The 19,518-nt window shown below is 36.0% G+C and overlaps 2 protein-coding genes across 3 annotated transcripts in view; one reads left to right on the forward strand and one right to left on the reverse strand.

The window, feature by feature from the left end:
* Positions 1 to 19,518, forward strand: part of LOC134663374 (uncharacterized) — a 93,626-nt gene that overhangs the window by 19,760 nt on the left and 54,348 nt on the right. Inside the window, exon 2 of one of the 2 annotated variants that reach the window (XM_063519740.1) lies at positions 11,515 to 11,702. In XM_063519740.1, the coding sequence (XP_063375810.1) occupies positions 11,645 to 11,702 (58 nt within the window). In that variant the 5' untranslated portion in view covers positions 11,515 to 11,644. Of the gene's footprint in view, positions 1 to 11,509; positions 11,703 to 19,518 lie in introns of those variants that run through there. The other variant, XM_063519747.1, reaches the window with a different exon arrangement.
* The window catches only part of LOC134680467 (uncharacterized protein K02A2.6-like), a 303,959-nt gene continuing 294,442 nt past the window's right edge, over positions 10,002 to 19,518 (reverse strand). The window contains exon 2 of the mRNA XM_063539599.1: positions 10,002 to 10,011. The gene's annotated coding sequence lies outside the window, so the exon portion shown is untranslated. The remainder of the gene's footprint in view (positions 10,012 to 19,518) is intronic.

The raw sequence follows: 19,518 nt of genomic DNA on the forward strand, positions 1-19,518 counted from the left end.
CTCAATATCCCTATTTCACTGCCTGCAGTGTTAATTTTTAGGGTTCCGTACCCAAAGGGTAAAACGGGACCCTATTACTAAGACTTCGCTGTCCGTCCGTCCGTCCGTCCGTCCGTCCGTCCGTCCGTCCGTCTGTCACCAGGCTGTATCTCACGAATCGTGATAGCTAGACAGTTGAAATTTTCACAGATGATGTATTTCTGTTGCCGCTATAACAACAAATACTAAAAACAGAATAAAAAAAAAGATTTAAATGGGCCTCCCATACAACAAACGTGATTTTTGGCCAAAGTTAAGCAACGTCGGGAGTGGTCAGTACTTGGATGGGTGACCGTATTTTTTTTGCCTTTTTGGTTTTTTTTTTTTTGCATTATGGTACGGAACCCTTCGTGCGCGAGTCCGACTCGCACTTGCCCAGTTTTTTTTGCTATAAATTCCATATGAATGAATTTAAACCGAATGACATAATCCGTCGGTCTCTTGCCACCATCAATGTGCCTGCTCTTCTTGAGCCGACTGGCATTATCAGAGACGATGACAAGAGGCCCGATGGGGTGTCCTTACTTCAGTTTAATTAAGGTTTGAGAATTGTGCGTAAATACCATTATAACAATTGAATACGTTTCCCAATAGAACATATGTACACATGTATCCTTGGTGAGGTAGCACAGTCTATGACACGCATGCATTAAGTTAATGAGAATAATGAGCCGACAAATCAGTTTAAATCTTTAACTAATTAGCAGTGATCGTACATTTTCCAGCATTTTTGGTGCAGCGGACTGGTGTTAACGGAATTGGTATAAATAATTTCAACCCTAATGATTAATTAGCGTTTATTACGTTAATACTAACCTTAATTTACCATTTCAGTTAAAATTATCTATACCAATTCCGTTAACACCACTCTGCTGCACCAAAAATGCTGGAAAATGTACGATCACTGCTAATTAAACACGTACGAGAATGCACCTTGGGGGCCTTACAAGGTTAATTGTATTTTTACTCCCGGCGAAAAACACATTCATTTATAGGGCGAGAGGCTGTTTGTTTGTTTTTGAGTTTATTTTCGTGTTTGTGCATACAAATAACTTAGTCGTTTTGGTCGTCGAATTTCTCGGAAGGGTTCGTGGTACACAAGCAATGGTTATTTTGGTGTCCCAGGCGTATTCGGATTTTAATAATTAGATCTGGATCAGTTATAGACCTGTTAGTGTTAAAAGCGACATATCTTCAACCAAAAACTTTACTTTTGACACTAAGAGATCAGCTGCATACCTACCTGATCCAGATTTAATTATTGAAATCCGAATACGCACCTGTTAGTTTAATTAAGATGGGCTGTTATAATTTTGATAGAGTTTTTTTAAGAACAAACTATAATAGGTACCTACGCTTTATCAGGTAACTAATACCTAAGCAAGAATAAACGAACACTAACTAGCGTAATAAGCAATTATTATAAACAACAAAAACAAGCGGTCCCGCTTTTTTAATAACCAATTAAACTTCTCCTCTTATCATCTTCCTATCAAAAAGTTTGTGTCCCCAGTCGACTCCATCGACCTAATTACTCAAAGTAAACTTTTATCATAATGCAATAAAGTCACTGGCTCGATTACTGTTACAAACAGTATTAGTATATACCTACATATACATATTTGTAACCAGAGATGTGACTTATTTGAAATAGTTGTATTTAAAATGCAAATACAAAATGCAAAATACCTATTTTGTATTTTGTATTTAAATACCTTTTGGAGAAAACTATTTTGTATTTTATTTGAAACAGTTTTTGAGGCCTATTTTCTATTTTCAAAATACAAAATACTTGAATAGTAGGTAATTTAGGTAGGAGTTACAATCTTCTGATGTTACAATCCTGGCAACTCTCTCATTCTTTTAACATGGTACTGTTGAATATGTTTAGTAATGTCGCACATGACCACAAGAGTAGCGAGTGGTTAACACATTCAACACCAAGAACCCGACTGTCGGGTACACTGTTCGTAGCGACTACGCGCTACATACGGCGAACCCGTGGCTACGCGCTACGAGCGTAACCCGTAGCACTTAGTGGTAATGAATGTGTTAAAAAAGAAGAATCTTTAGTGTTGCGAGGGTTTCAAGGCACGAGAGGAGAACAAACTTTTCTGCCCTGGTGAAACACAAACGTGACGTTTACATTACACTAACGAGAGGTATTACCTATACTAGCTGTAAAACATTACATATCTAAATTAATTCTTTTAAAAATTGGCCGTTAAAAACCATCATCCATCCATCCTTCTAGTTAATGTGAGCAAACAACTAGAAATTTGCACTTTAGATACAAGACTGATTGACACACTGTTTTCAAAGAATAAAGAGAGTCTTTTCAACTCGGAAATTCCGAGTAATACATTTTAATTCAGACCAGGTATTCACTATTCAGATTAAGCCTAATGGCTTAATGGCTTAGAAAAAAAACTTAAGAAGAAAACTTTGGTATCTAAGTATGTATCTATTGTGTATTTCTTTAAGACGTTTACCTACTCAAATTAATTTAATTTAATTCGGAACAGGTCAACAGGATTATTCACGACCGTGGCCATTAATTACAAAAACTGTCCCAAATAGGATGTTTTTAGGGTTCCGTACCTCAAAAGGAAAAAACGGAACCCTTATACGATCACTCGGGCGTCTGTCTGTCTGTCCGTCTGTCACAGCCTATTTTCTAATTACTGGACCAATTAAGTTGAAATTTGGTACACATATGTAAATTAGTGACCTAAAGATGGACATGTTTTATATAATTTTTAAATATATAGGTTCGAAATTAATTAAGAAAATAGCCAAAAAATTACCATTCCCCCCCCCCCTTTATCTCCGAAACTACTGGGTCTAAAATTTTGAAATAAATACAGAAAATAGTTCTTTACCTATATGTAGATGACAGGAAAACCTATTAGAAATGTGCAGTCACGCGTGAGTCGGACTGATGCACGGAGCCCTAGAAACGCGAGTCCGACTCGCACTTGGCCGGTTTTTCGATTGTAATGTAAGTGCTAATGAAAATGATAGGATTAAAAATCAAATTTTGAACATAAGTAGGTGCTTATAAAATAAAAATAACATATAAAGGGAATGTTTCTCCTTTATTATTCGTTAAAGAATTTTAAATATACTCTTTGTAAAAAATATCCATGGTGGTTTCTGGCGGCGTGGTTTTTTCTTTGAGCACCCGAGGCATTTTTGTGTCAAAGTAAATTCCCTTTACCTAATACAAATCTTTACGAGTAGACTTAATTATTTTAATTTAAAGAATGAAGCTATTTTATCTCTGGTTTGCCTTTTAAGACTTATGACTGCGTCGTGCAAAATCAGCGAAAAAGGCAGTCACCGTTTAGTCGCTAGCGTCCACATCGCTTGATAAAAAAAATTATAATAAATATCATTATTATCCCAAAGAGTGTGTTTACAACGAATCACCCTTGAAAATTTGAAATCTTTTACAATATAATAAATACACTCATGCAAAGTTGTACCTAAAACGTGATGAACGAGTGTCAGCGTTTAGTAAAATTTGTATAAAAAAATCGATGCTCATGCTACAAAATCGAGTGATTTCGAAAGCCAGATAACTAGACTACAACGAATCAGGCTTTTCCTATTTTTCCTCTTAAAGGCTACAGAGAAATTCAATCGTAAACGTAAACTTTCGTAAAATTTCCATACATCCGCCATATCTGTCAAATTCTCCTTCTCCTCAGATGCCCGCTGTGGGCCGTTGGAAGCGGACGCGTACATGTTTTTTCCAAATTGACATTTCAATTTGTCATATATATTGACAGAAATTCATGTCCGTATACGAATGATGATACCAGTGAAAAACTGTGTTCAAAATAAATAGGGTAAATGAATAATGTCACACGGAGATCCAGAGTCATTAAAATTTTGATTTGTTTTTATTCATAAGTCATAATACTTTAAAAATATAACAAATTATTTAAAATATATACGAACACAACCAAATCAGTGTAATTAGTTTCTTCCTAATTCACTAAAAATTAAAAAAGTTTGAAGATTTGTTTTATCTTATTGGAATAAATTTTCATTGTGCTGGCATTCATATTACGTCATTTTAAAAACATATATGACATAATGTCAATATACTAGATAGACAATTTATCAACAAATTTCTTCACATTTTAACGTAAACAATATAAATTATTAAAATTTTATTTATGAAGACGAAACAATGTTGTTCACATAATATCAGCAATAAAATTTTTAGTTTCAACCAGTTTTGTTGCTATTCTGAGAGCTATCACGTGCTTTGAAAGTTAATTCAATGATATATCATCAAGAAATTGAAACCAAGACTCGACCTGCAGTCTCAGCGAGTTTTTGTGGCTATATTATCAGTTGAAAGAACGATATTTCCATCGCAGTGGTATGGTTTACGAGTACCTATATTGGTTTCATGTGACGATGTTTATATAAATGTATCTATCAAATAACAACGTGCTTTTATTTCATTGATATTCGGTGCAAAACGATAACTCAGTAACGAAAAATAATTACTTATCAGAAATGCCTTAAAGTTTTTTCAGTGAACGTTTATTTATAGGTATTTATGAGGTCTTATGTAGTTATCAGCGTGGCTTTGGCCTTTGGACATTTTTGTAATGCTTTGTAATAAGGTAGGTGAGGTATCTATATCCCTCATTTAAGGTGGTTCGATTTTCATACAAAATTCAATCAAAGCTCATTAAGTAACTACACACTATTAGTACATAAATATTTCCGCATTTATCTTCCTTCGAATATTCGTTTGCGCGAAATTAACAGGAAAACAATGTTTCATACAGAAATCATGCAAAAATCATAGTTAAATTTTCATCAATTTTACGTATGTGTGTGTCACAAATGTCGTGTACAGATACATTTGCGACGTTGCCATACCATTTCCGACGTTGCCGGGCTGACCACGGCGCGAATTTGGAGTGCCGTCATGTTTAGTGCAATTTTGTTGACACTGACGTTTGACAGGTACTTAATTGACCTAAGCGAGAATAAGTACCCGAAGTTCGTCAGCTTAGCTAAGAACTATCATGGCGTGTTATGCAAACAGTCGCTTTTTTGCTTACAAACGGAAGATTCCCGGTTCGATCCCCAGTCAATTGTATGCTGGAACATAACTTTTTGTATTTTTGTTACATCTAAATTTCGTATTGTTTTTTTATTTTTATTTAATTTTTCTTATTATCATAAATCGATTGATTAAGTATGGTATGGGCTACACGTATTCGTTTATTTTTGACAAAGAAAATTAGAAATTATACTCTACCTAATCTCTCTTATTTTTACAATCAGGACATCCTCACTGCAATAAAAAAGAGATATATAAAATTTCCTGTGGATAAAATAATGGATTTTGTCTATGAATGAAAAACACAGTTATTACTATAGTTTGTTTTTTTTAGCATTAGAAATAAGGTAAACAATCTTGACGTGTCTTTTAATTGAAAAACACATTTTAAAAATAAGTTACGGCAAATATGTAACAATTATAAATCAAATACGATCATTTATATTCTTCTGCTTTCATAAGTAATAGTTTTTTGATTTTTAAAAAGCGTTTAAATCTGTGTGCCTAGCCAAGATGCCAGTCGTTCGCTCCGTAGCGAACGTTAGGGTAATACCTGTCTCTATCACTCTGCCATATTAATGCGACAGACACGGCTGCGCTTCGGTCGCTACGGAGCGTAAACCATTGGCACCTTGGCTAGGCACCCTGGTCATCTGGAAAGCGAAACACATACGGAACGCGTTTCTATTACTCAATACAGTGGCCAGTTGCAGATTCGGCGGTAAACTTAACTATACCTAAATCTGGGTGCCTAGCCAAGATGCCAGTCGTTCGCTCCGTAGCGAACGTTAGGGTAATACCTCTCTCTATCACTCTGTCATATTAATGCGACAGACACGGTTGCGCTTCGTTCGCTACGGAGCGTACACCATTGGCATCTTGGCTAGGCACCCTGGTCATCTGGAAAGCGAAACACATACGGAACGCTTTTCTATTACTCAATACAGTGGCCAGCTGCAGATTCGGCGGTAATCTTAACTATACCTAAATCTGGGTGCCTAGCCATGATGCCAGTCGTTCGCTCCGTAGCGAACGTTAGGGTAATACCTCTCTCTATCACTCTGCCATATTAATGCGACAGACACGGCTGCGCTTCAGTCGCTACGGAGCGTATACCATTGGCACCTTGGCTAGGCACCCTGGTCATCTGGAAAGCGAAACACATAAGGAACGCGTTTCTATTACTCAATAAAGTGGCCAGCTGCAGATTCGGTTTTAAAGTTAACTATACCTAAACCTGGGTGCCTAGCCACGATGCAGGCTAGTAGAGTTCTCTTTCACCTTCAGCAGAACCGGGAGATCCAAACCTACCTACTTTTCATCTAATAATCTCAAGAATCAGTGCATGATTCAAACTTTACCGGTTGCCGTGGTAAGACCTAGGATTTACCATATCGGTGTTGGTAAAAGCCCGAAGTAAACTAGTAAGATTTAACATTTCGGGCTTTTACCGATCGGCATCGGTAAAACCTAGGTTTTACCGGTAAATCCTAGGTTTTGCCGTACTTCGGGCTTTTACAGTAACATATATATAATAATTGCTCGTTTAAAGGTAAGATAACACAAAGGAGAAACAAAAAGAAATTACCTACTCGCACCAGTCTTGAACCCCAATCCTCTTGCACGTAGTTATTTCCACGAACATACCGTTACGCTATTGCAATGCAACATACTTACGTTGTGTGAAATTGTCTACTACAAGGATCACGGAAACACTGTTTGCATGTGTGAGTAATACTAGGAAAAAGCGTGACAGCAACACTCCGTCGAATTAAAAAGGTGGTTTTTGCACAATGAAGTATTCAATGTTTACTTTAATTGTTCAATATTTATTTAAAGAGTGCGCGAAACATACTTTTAAGTATACAAATACCATGACCATTTCACAAAAAAATAAAACCTGAAATTTTGCAAAAGTGGTGCCATCTAGCGAGAGTTAAGTTTTGAGTAACCTAGGCGAACCACCTTAATAACCTTTTTTTGAATGAATTACAATTTAATTATTTAAATAAATAAGTGGTCTACAAACATACATATCCGCTCGGTCCGCTAAAATAATTTAAGTGCCCTACATAATAGGTATATTTAAGATTAACAATCAGTAAACATCATTAATTACGCTCAAATGCTTGTTTCAGTACAAATTGGCTGAAATACTTCCGACATAAAACCTAAAGGTATAAAAGTACAATTTGCTAAGTAAACTGTCAATCTACATTAATTATAATAGATAGACTCTTAGAAGTCAGCTTACTGAAGATTATGAACAACATATAAGTACTTTCTAAATAAAATACAATTTGTTTTTCCATGACTCATGTAGGCCGTATTTTACTATAGACCATTTTAAATTGAAGATGAAATTAATTCATGATAAAAGCTAATAAGGCCCGGTAATATTTTCTGTTATTCTTGAACTTCTGTTCAAGTCAGTGTTCAACTGTCAGTGCAAGTAACAAGGCCCGGTTCCGAACCAACATGCTATTGTTTTTAGGGTTCCGTACCCAAAGGGTAAAACGGGACCCTATTACTAAGACTTCGCTGTCCGTCCGTCCGTCTGTCTGTCACCAGGCTGTATCTCACGAACCGTGATAGCTAGACAGTTGAAATTTTCACAGATGATATATTTCTGTTGCCGCTATAACAATAAATACTAAAAACAGAATAAAATAAAGATTTAAATGGGGCTCCCATACAACAAACGTGATTTTAGATCAAAGTTATGCAACGTCGGGAGTGGTCAGTACTTGGATGGGTGACCGTTTTTTTTTGCTTTTTTTTTGTTTTGTTTTTGCATTATGGTACGGAACCCTTCGTGCGCGAGTCCGACTCGCACTTGCCCGGTTTTTTTTATAAAACGTGTATTTTTCAAAAGCGCTGGAATATTTATATAACTATTTTGGTATATGAAGAAACATGAACAAATGAGAAATCTATATTGAATTGATTTGGTAATAATATCCTGATTATTAATAGAACTATTTCAGTTAAAATAAAGGTGGGCCTTATATGCTTCACCTGACCTTATTCGTCCACATTTAGATCCTATAGCTATATTTGGTCACTTTGGCCGTCACTATCTATTTGATGCCGATTGTACTAACAATTAAAAGTACAGCTCATATGTACTTTTACCTGTACTGAAACTTAAGCATTTGAGCGTAATTAAAGATGTTCACTGATTATTAACATTACGTGTTAAAGAACCGTGTCCCGATGGTGCGTCCATTAATGAATCGCATACTAACGGATAGAGGTTTACGAGTACATTCACGGAAAAATGATTATAGGTAACCCAATACTAGTGGCTTAGTTGCCGTTTATAAATCGTTTGTGTCGAGCAAAATCAGCGGAAAAGGCAGTCACCGTTTAGTCGCTAGCGTTCACATCTCTTGATATTTTTTTTTATAATAAATGTCACTATTATCCCAAAGAGTGTGTTTACAACGAATCACCCTTGAAAATCTGAAATCTTTTACAATATAATAAATACACTCATGCAAAGTTGTACCTAAAATGAGATGAACGAGTGTCAGCGTTTAGTAAAATTTATATAAAAAAATCGATGCTCAAGCTATAAAACCGAGTGATTTCGAAAGCCAGATAACTGGACTACAACGAATCAGGCTTTTCCTATTTTTCCTCTTAAAGGCAACAGAGAAATTTAAGGTTAAAGTTAGGTGAGGAATATAAGGCCCGACGGGTAACAAGGTCCAGCATTCAAGAATAGTAGTTAAAATAACAATTAAATAGCTGTAAGCAGTATTGTAAAATACTGATAAGTGTTTGAGGCCTCGTCACTGAGGAGATTTTGCAATGTCATGACCGAACTGGACCAAACGTTGGAATGTTATGATAAGTCTTGTCATTCATGATAGTGTCGGGCCCGTATAAAGTAGTATGAACCACAGCCTTACTGGATCGTACTTTATATTTTTCTTAATTCTAATATGTCAATGCGGTTACCAACTTTTTCTGTCACGTGTGATTATATGCTCTTTGTCTGTCACACGTGTCTTAGAATAAATTTGCACGTTCTTTGTTCGGTTTTATATTTTGTTTGGAAATAAGCTCCGTGCAATAACAATGGGTAAACGCAAGGATAAATACTATAACATTAAAAAAGGTCAGTCGCGCAACAAACGGCTTCTTCGGACCAAGAATTCGCACGACCAAAGATACGAAATTATGTAATAGAGATTACCAATGTAAGTATAGCTGTTGTACCGGAAGAAGAAGTAAGCAATGTAAGTATATTTGTTGTAACTTTACATATTGATATCTACGAGACAGAGCTTTGCTTGGAAAACGTTTAAAAACTCATAAATGCGCGTTTTTCTAGATCAGTTAATGTTAATGATAACATTTATCCAAGAAACATTAGGTCTTACACTCGTCTGTCGTACAAAATATCCATAAAATCTAATATTTAGTACTTAAGATTTCGTTTGACAAGCCATTGAATAAAAAAAGAAAAATACTTTTAATGCAGTTTTGTTTCTTTTTAAAAATAAAGGAATGTCTCCTTTAAGTAAAATGAGCCAGCTTAAGGATTTAAGGCTCCCTCCAGGGCCCGACTTATCTTTCCACCCTGTATACCATTTTAAATTTAAGGCGTAATTAATTCCAGATGAAGGATAATAAGGCCTAAAGGGAAATTTTGTAGGCCTTATTACCCACGAACAATGTATGTGAACTGAATAGGATAAAAAGGAACTAGATTATAACATATTGTTCTCATGTTTAGCACAGTGTAATAAATAAATATTTTTTTATAACAAAAACGATCGTTATATGATAAGTACCTACAAGCTGAAATGTATGTACATTTTACCTGTGTGAAAATTGTATAATTGAGATAAATAAACTAAATTATACTTACTATATTCTCTGTTATTCTTGAACTTGTACTTGGGCTAAAAAGGCCCTCTGTCTGTGCGGGTGACAAGGCCCGGCCCCGGGCCTCATTGAACGTGAGACGAAATAGTAAATTTAATTATTTTTATATAGGTAATTATGAGTTCTTTGATTTCCCGATAAGCATCACTTACTGACTTACAAAAGTATAAATGTAGTACATATGTAGTACCTGAATTTTATTAGAGGTTTTTAAAGCCTTATTATCAATTAAGTTATAAGTGAAATATAATAAGCGTCTTTAGTTGTAAAAAAATATTACAAGCCCTATAACTAATGAGGGGATCATTTTAGATATACATAGTCCACTTTTTTCGAGTAGGTAAATTCGGACTATGTTTACAAACCGCATACCATCGCCCATGACCACACTGTTAACTGACAGTTCGTAAACCTTATTACAAAAGGCATAAGGTCCACCGATGGACAGTTAAGAGCATCGCCGTTTGTACCTATCTTAATACAAATAAAAGTCAACAACGAAAATAATTAATTACCTAATACGTCACATACCTATGACATGACATGAACAAACAAGGAAAGCTATATATAAAAAGTGATTTTTCTCTGTCTTCTCACAAAGGAAAGCTTTGACAGTTTAAATTCCTCAAAGAAGGTCCGTAGTTAACACTAAACTCGAAACAGCACCTTTAAAAAAACATTAGGGGTCACTGACCTGTCCCAGTAAATTGAGGTAGTGTGTGTGAGCTGCGTTTGTGTGTGAAATGGGGTAATTTGACAGAATCTGAAAATTTACCCTCCTCGACGCCCTCTTAATTTAAAACGAGAAACTCAAATAAGAGGTTTTTTTTCGTAGCAATGAAGCCAGTTAAATGTTATCTGTTGGTGATACTGGTTTATAAGTTTCACTAGTTGTAGTGTCGAACTAGCGATATCGACATTACTGAAGTTAGTATAGTTTTTTAGTTTATTTGACTGTGGTATATTCCTAGCGTCGCCGTCGTCATTTTGGCGACTACCATCTGACCTTACGACCCACAGGGGAAACAAGGCTTTATTGGAATAAGTACGGTTATTTCCTAATGATGTTTACCTCCACGGAAAACCGACTGGAAAATAACAAATGATAATAAAGTAAGGACGTTAAGCACGAAGAATTTCGTACATTGACCTATCTCTATCTCTATCGCACGCGCATAATTATATTGCTGTCCCGCCCCTGATAACCAAGTTCAATGCCACTGTGCGAGTGGGATAGTATAATTACGTGCGTGCAATAGATAGAGGAACAGACGGGTCAATGTACGAAATTCTTCGTGTTTAGCATTCTTACCTTATATCGTTTTTTTCCCTGGCTGCTTACCTTCTATTTACATGTAAGACCACTATTTACAAAAGAGACCTAATGGTTACTATTCATTAATAACGCCATTGACATTATTGCGTAACGTCAGTTTATTAGCTTTGTATGAATTTAAAGTGAATGTGTTTTTTTTTTTCAGATACGGCAACGGTCCATCATGTGCTACTTCAGCATAATAGTGATCATATTCGATGTTGTGCGTGTGTGAAGTGAGTGTGTGTATGTGACCGAGTATCTGATGATCCGGCGGCTGGATAGTGGCCGTCAAAATGAAGACGCATCGGGTTTGGAATATACCCCTGTTTCTGCACATGATGGTGGTGTTAGGTAAGTGAAATTGAAACAAAATTCATTTGTACTTACATTGAATTGAGTTATGACAGCGTCACCAGTGACACCAGATGGTTTGTGTAACACCTATGAGTTGTGGGATTTGTGTATCAGGAATATCAGGATAGTGAGTTTAATATCTACAGAAGCCTTATATTAGCTTAAATAGTACGAATGTAGAGATAAAATATGTTACAGTCCAGGGCGGGGACATGGAAAATACCTACCGCAATGGAAAATAACTTGTCAGATATAACGAATACATATATAGAAAATAAACCAATTATTCCAAAAACGTATGTACCTATTCTGAATATGATCGATTCAGTCATTCATGAATTTTGAATGAATTTTCTTAGTATATGGACGTTGCATAAGTGATGAAATTTGCGGTCTCTAGTACCTTATCTAGAGAGCTGGCAGCGCTTTAAGAGTGTTAACATTCATTATCTCTTACAAAAACGTGACTCTCTAAACTTTGACAAAGTACGATTCAGCTTAATTGTTGTTTAAGTTATTGTCGTCGTGCGGCTAAACCACGAGACCAAAATGTTAACAACTCCACAGTGGCCCAACAATTAAGTCAGTAAATAGTTAAAAGACGAGACTTTATATGTAGTTTTTTTACGTTACAAGAATTACTTATTAAATCTCTTAAATGCCTTTGTAGATAACACATGAAAATAATTATCGAATTTTATTTAAATAACAACTCTTAATCGAGTAAATAGTAATCAAAACAAAAAAGAAACTCGTTGAGAAGCTGTTAAAGTATGATGATGTATATAACAATATGCAAACTACTGACATAAATTTGTTAATAATATGTATATTCTAAATAAAAATACGTACGAATACTAATAGGCAGTTTTGTAAAATAAATGTTATAACTACCCGAAAATGTACAAATTGTTTGTTTACTTTTATTTAAATACCTAAAGATACAGTATTACACTTTTTTATATTTATAATGAAATAGAATCCGCCTTTTGATATTTACGTCAGAAAACATTTTTGTAATGGTAGGTTACATTTTTTTAATTACAAGAGATGATTTTAATATATCCCCGTCAATAAATAAAATTACTCCAAAAAGTTAAGAATGATTTAATTATTTATATTTACGTAATCAGTTGTTTCGTATTTAATAGTTTTAAAAATAATTATTCAGCTAGCTACTTTTAGTGGAAACTTTGATTTTTTTTTTAATTATGAATGGGCTTACTCATGGCCACAGACTAGCCGAGGCGTAGACGTAGCTTACGATGGAGCGAGCTCGCCCAGAAGGTGCCTGTTCACTCTTGATTTGAAGGTTGCCGGGTTATAAGAACACGGAAATATAGACGCCGGCAAGGAATTCCATTCCTTGGCAGTGCGCATAAGGAAAGTAGAAGCAAAGCGCTTCGTGCGAATTGGTGGAATATCTACCAAGTAAGGATGGAAACCGGCCGTGCGTCTAAAAGTCCGATGGTAGAATGGGGACGGTGGAATAAGCTCGTGTAGCTCTTGGGCACACTCCCCGAAGTGCAACCTGTAGAATACCGACAGGCTGGCGACTTTCCGCCGATGGGCCAAAGACTGAAGCTTAGCCGTTAGCTTCTTGTCGCCAATCATCCTCCTGGCTCTGCGCTCCACTGAGTCCAAAGCGGCGAGTTGGTATTTAGCTGAGCCATCCCACAGGTGGCTGCAATACTCCATACACGACCGGACTTGAGCTTTGTAAAGTGTTAGAAGCTGTCCAGGTGTGAAGTATCGCTTCACCTTATTTAGGACGCCCAGCTTTCTGGCCGCAGTTTGTGCTTTAGACTCAATGAAGCTGCCGAAGCTGAGGACTGAACTCAGCTCCATGCCGAGGAGTTCCAGGCTGTCGGCAATAGGTACAGATGCACCCCGGAAAGAAGGAGTCAGGTCGAATGGACTCCGTTTTGCGGAAAATAGACACGTCTGCGTTTTGGAGGCATTGAACGTGACCAGATTGTCATCACCCCACTGGGAAACGAGACTAAGGGTCAAGTTCATTCGCTCAACCATGGCCTCTCTCTGTGAACGTATATCCTCCCTGCTGTCCCCTGCACTAGCCAAATATCTCTCAACAACCGTACTGTCATCTGCATAACCTACAATGCTGGGTTGCAGCATGTCGTTAATGTGGAGCAGGAAAAGGGTTGCGGAGAGAACAGACCCCTGAGGAACACCGGCGTCAATGGCCATGAGGTCTGAAGAGCAGCCATCAATAACTACTCTGATCGACCGTTCACTCAAGAAATCAGATAGCCAGCTACAAAAGTCAGCAGGGATGCCGTATGCAGGAAGCTTGCTAAGGAGACTTGATATCAACCTTAAGTTCTTTCTCTAAGGTAACTCATTAAATTCTTCCTGTTTTTCAAGTTTCACTCCGTCTGTAGACTACCGTTTCCTAAACTGTGTGATATAGAACATACTATGCGCGTCTCAAGTTAATGCTCCGTATATCGTGTGTGGGTACTTTAAAAGCAGTGTTGGCTTGATAAATGACTGTTGTAGCCCTTTCTTCGGAGTGCGTAATTTACCCGCCAGTATGTTGCGTTAATATTTAAGAGCAAAGCCACTTCTGTTGTGTGGGCGATGAGCAGCAAGATTGAGCGAGGGAAAACGCAAAGCAAAGTAGCTGCTGCGTAAACATAAGAAGAGAATGTAAATAGAAGAAATATAATTCGACTACACTCACGTACACTAGCAGAGGCTCTGGAGGCTCTACCGCGAGAATCTAAAATCGAAATTTCATTGGACAGGAAATCATTCCTGAAGGGGGAGAGGGGAGTGGAAGGGGTATATCGAAACAAATTCTATGCAGAAGCTAGTAAATAAAAGTAAAATATAAAAACACATACAACAATAACACAACCCAATCTATATTCAAAGAAATTAACGGAGACATCGTACAGTATTTATACACCTACGTACCCTTTTTAGGGTTCCGTAGCCAAATGGCAAAAAACGGAACCCTTATGGATTCGTCATGTCTGTCCGTCTGTCTGTCTGTCTGTGTATGTCACAGCCACTTTATTCCGAAACTCTTATAGTTTAGTAACTATACTGTTGAAACTTGGTAAGTAGATGTATTCTGTGAACCGCATTAAGATTTTCACACAAAAATAGAAAAAAAAACAATAAATTTTGGGGGTTCCCCATACTTAGAACTGAAACTCAATTTTTTTTTCATCAAACCCATACGTGTGGGGTATATATGGATAGGTCTTCAAAAATGATATTGAGGTTTCTAATATCATTTTTTTCTAAACTATATAGTTTGCGCGAGAGACACTTCCAAAGTGGTAAAATGTGTGTAAAATATATGATGTACATTACTATGCAAACTTCCGCTGAAAATTGGTTTGAACGAGATCTAGTAAGTAGTTTTTTTTTAATACGTCATAAATCGTAAACCGCAATATTATTATGTTACTTGCTGCTACGAAACCCTTCATGGGCGAGTCCGACTCGCACTTGGCCGCTTTTTTTCTTTATAAGTTACTACATACATACATAAAGTATATAACACTGTTGGTTGGATTTTATTTACTAAAATTAAGTCAAAACATTATATATAAAAGAAAGAAATATCAAAATATACATTAAGACTTTTGTTTTAATAAAATATCTTCAACAGTCTAAAGTAAACTTTCAGGGTACCTATATAATATATATTGATAACGTCGTAATGGTTAGTAAATGTCTAAAGTTTACCTAAACTGTAATGAATATAGTGAACTATATAAAATATTAAAAGTTAACAGGTTTTTATTTTGTCAGTCAAAAAGCTTTTAGGCTTATAGCGTGAAACCATCGTATTTTACAGATTAGTAAGCATGAATTGCAAATTGAACGAATAAATATGAAAATAGAAAAATATAAATAAAACTTGTTTATTTGTTGATAAAATATGTACTACGTTATACCCTTTTTTCAAAAGTATAAATGTACGTACCTACAGTCTTTTGCTTTAAGCCTTCTAACTAACGTTTTTAAATTAACTGGTTCTTAAAAAGATGCGTCTCTATGCGTAAGTAACTATTAAACTTTACTATAGTATAGGGATGTACCCTAATAATATTATATAAATACGAAAATATAACGCTTTCTGTCTGTCTGATACCTCTTCCCGCTTAAGCCACTAAACCGATTTAGATAGATGAAATTTAGTACTGGTAAGGATATATTTTGAGGCCCAGGAAAGGACATACGATAGTTTTGATCATCATCTTCTTATGCAGGCAAAGTCGCGACCAGAAGCTATAGTAGTTACCTACTTAATAATAATTGTAGAATTTTTAGGTCCCTTTCCTAATCTATTGTCCAAACTCTACTTCTTGTAATTAATACCTACTTGCTCTTGAGCCCCGCTAGGAGTTTTAAGATTTTCATATTATTTTATTATGTTAAGTATTTAGGAAACTTAACATCGCCCGTCGCTTCGCGGAACTCTTTTATTCATAATGTCATTAACTTGGCTGCTGATATTCAAAATACAGTGTTCATTCAACAGCAATGCCAGCAGTGTACAGGACATGTTATATTGTTCATATAAAATATTTACGCTGTAAACCTTCATTCTACTGATGTTGACACGAAATCGATTGTTAGCGATTGTTATTGTTACGAATGGTATGTAAAGACCGAGTAACAATCTAGCGTGGAAACTTTCATACAGGGACTACCCTACCCAGGGGTCCCAGGGACTACATAGTATACCTACTAATACTATGTAGACACGCTCCATTTTAACTTACAGGATGCAACTGTCACTAAGTTGTACGATTTACGAGTCACGGCGCGATTCGGGAAAAGATTTAGAGATTCACTAGATATGAAATAGTTATGATATGTGACGTTTCACGGCAAAAGGTACCTTATGACGGCTGGCGCTTACGCTATTATTAACGCCGCTTCAATATTCAGCCGGGGTAATGGTACCTTTTGCCGTGGAACGTCACATATCTTTACTATTTCATATCCAGTGAATATCTAACTCATTTCCCGAATCGCGCCGTCAGTCGTTTAATCGATCAATGTTAAAATACGATTTCATGGTAGGCACATTATGATATTTATGTGTCTACAAAAACAGCTCCATTATCAAATTTAAAACAGGATCATTTTTGAGGGCGATTCTCAGAGATGACATTCGGTGCCTGACTTCGGTGCCAAAAATTTTTATTAACTTATATAATATGCGAGTTTATTTCCTAAAATCTACCCTTAATATAAAAAATATTGGTAGTGGAGGCCTCCATTAGAACCTTATAGTTTTCAAGATATTTGAGATTTAAAAAACACCGAAATCATGTGCAGGCACTGAAATCAATTTGCGTCACCGAATTCAATAATGCTTACACCAAAATCACATATAGGTTTTATATCTCAATTATATAATTATTTTAATCATATTTTTCAATCCTATTTGTTGATAAGCGATGTAACAAGGCTAATGATCTCGAAAGCTTACATAAATTTAATAGATATAGACTCAAGATTTTAAAATAACCAAATTACGGCTTGTAAATCATCATCTCTAGAAGATATCCCACACTATATGACTGGCCTCATATAATAGGGTGATGTGTGGTCCTGAAACGAGTTTCAGACATGTCGACATTGTCGACCACAAATTACACATTATAATCATTTATTCATTGCATTATTATATCCATGAAGGAGAAGATGTTTGTTTCGCGCAATCCGACCGCACACGCGTCTAAAAAAACTTATGTTACCTGCACCCGATAAACAATACACTCTTGAGTGGTGTTCAATGCTCATTAAATATTTAATGTACTTATAAAGCAATGTGATGCAATACGGAAAACAAGTATTTTTTTAATAAAAGAGTTTAAAAGCGTGAACTCCGTCAATTTAAAACTATAATATTTGAAGTAGTCGAGTAATGCTTGAAGATCCAATTTCCAATTAATTATGATCTCCAGCACCCTCAAACACTTTAGCTAAATTGTAACAAAGTTGTTGACAAAGACATAAGACATTGAGGATTGTTAAAACATTTGCTGTGTTCAATTTGTGTCTATGGCTATCCTTTAGAAATATCGATCAGTAGGTACGCTCAGTGCCTTTGAAGCGATCTCGACATTAGAATGCTATTTTATTTTTAATCCCTTGTTCTGTACATCCTGTCCCTTGGGTTCACCTTGCATAGTACTTACATACACAAGTTATTTTAAAAGAAGTGGGATCTAATTGACTACATTTATTTAACATGGCTGACATGTTTAAAGGTATCGAGGTGTAGGGCCTCCGGTGATACAGAGGACAACGAACATAATTTACTTAATTGGTTGGAAGAGAATATCAAGACAGAGAAAGAAACATTGGGTCTATACGTCTGGTTTAAAAAACTACTCATAGTGAACTAGTGATTTTGTGTACCCACTATGACATAATTTACTTACAAACATAATTTTACGTTTGTACAACGTATCTTTCACTTTTTAGACATGATAAGTTAGTACAACAAACTAGTTTACAAAGCAGGATTTGAATTCAGTGATCACTTTTTTGATATCGGTGGTCAAAAAATCCACCGAAACCAGGGAAATCAACACCAGCGATATCAAAATTAATCGCTTTTTAGCAATTACAGAAATAGCATGAACGATACAGAGGAGATGTAATAATGGTGGATTTACGTACTTTCGATGACTTCTTAATCACTTACATAACGATAATTGCACTAAAACTTTCGGAGTAAATTGCACCACCGATCTCAAAAAAACATAGGACCAAACCCAGCGAAGGACGGAGAAACGTTTAAAAAATCACTTTATTGTACTGTGACTGTACCTCTACTTTATTCAACGGTTAAGGCACAACTAAAGCATACTATGTTTGAGACACTGAGTTCCTGGTCTACAACTTTGAAGGAGTACTGACATGTTTTGCAAATTACACCGATATCAGTCACTAGCCCGGGACACATCGTAAATTTGGTTTTATTCAATGTGTTGAGCAAACACATTATTGTGATATAAAGAATATGATAAGCTAACTAATACCCTATGCGTGAATACCCATAATAACTCCGATCTAATGCCCCATCTTGAGTAATAATTTTTTGTTTCATAAAATCTGGGTGCGGGACACGCCCACCGAACATCATTTTTGGCATTTGAATTTATTTTTCTTGTATTATATAAATAATAAATAAATAATTTGATAGTGTCCCAGACAGAATATAAGCTGAAGATCATGCCTAAATTAATTCAGATTCATTGAACAGTAAATTCAATCAATTACTGCCCCGGACACGTAAAAACGGCCCTCCTGAGAAATGCCCTTGAACAAATACATAAAACCTCTCCCAAATCATTTACCAGAAACAAAACTCGGTCGGGGCTTCAAAAACATCAATGTTTGGACAGATGAGTAAAATTCCGGGAACGGGAATAATAAAACAACATTACAAATGTGTTCACGTGCTTCGATCGGGAAACTTCTTACTCACGTATTCGTACAGGCAAACTTTGCCGAGGGGCCTAACTAAATTTATCCGTGCGTCCCGGCCATTAGCGACTTTCTGCCTTAAAGATCTCTTTCCTGGTTAAAAGTGACTGATAAAAGACAACAATAAACGTTCTAATATAAGAACATATAGGTACCTATTGAATGTAAATACTCGTGGCCTAGATATCTGTTATCAGAATTAAACATCAAATACAGAAGAGAACGAAGCTAAACGGACTAAAATAGATTCACGCCGGCTGAGTATTAATCCTGTCCACCTAAGATCATCAAACGCGTTTACGGAACGTTTAGTGAAAAC

This window comes from Cydia fagiglandana, chromosome 1 (genome assembly GCF_963556715.1).
Source record: "Cydia fagiglandana chromosome 1, ilCydFagi1.1, whole genome shotgun sequence".
NCBI classification, from domain to species: domain Eukaryota; kingdom Metazoa; phylum Arthropoda; class Insecta; order Lepidoptera; family Tortricidae; genus Cydia; species Cydia fagiglandana.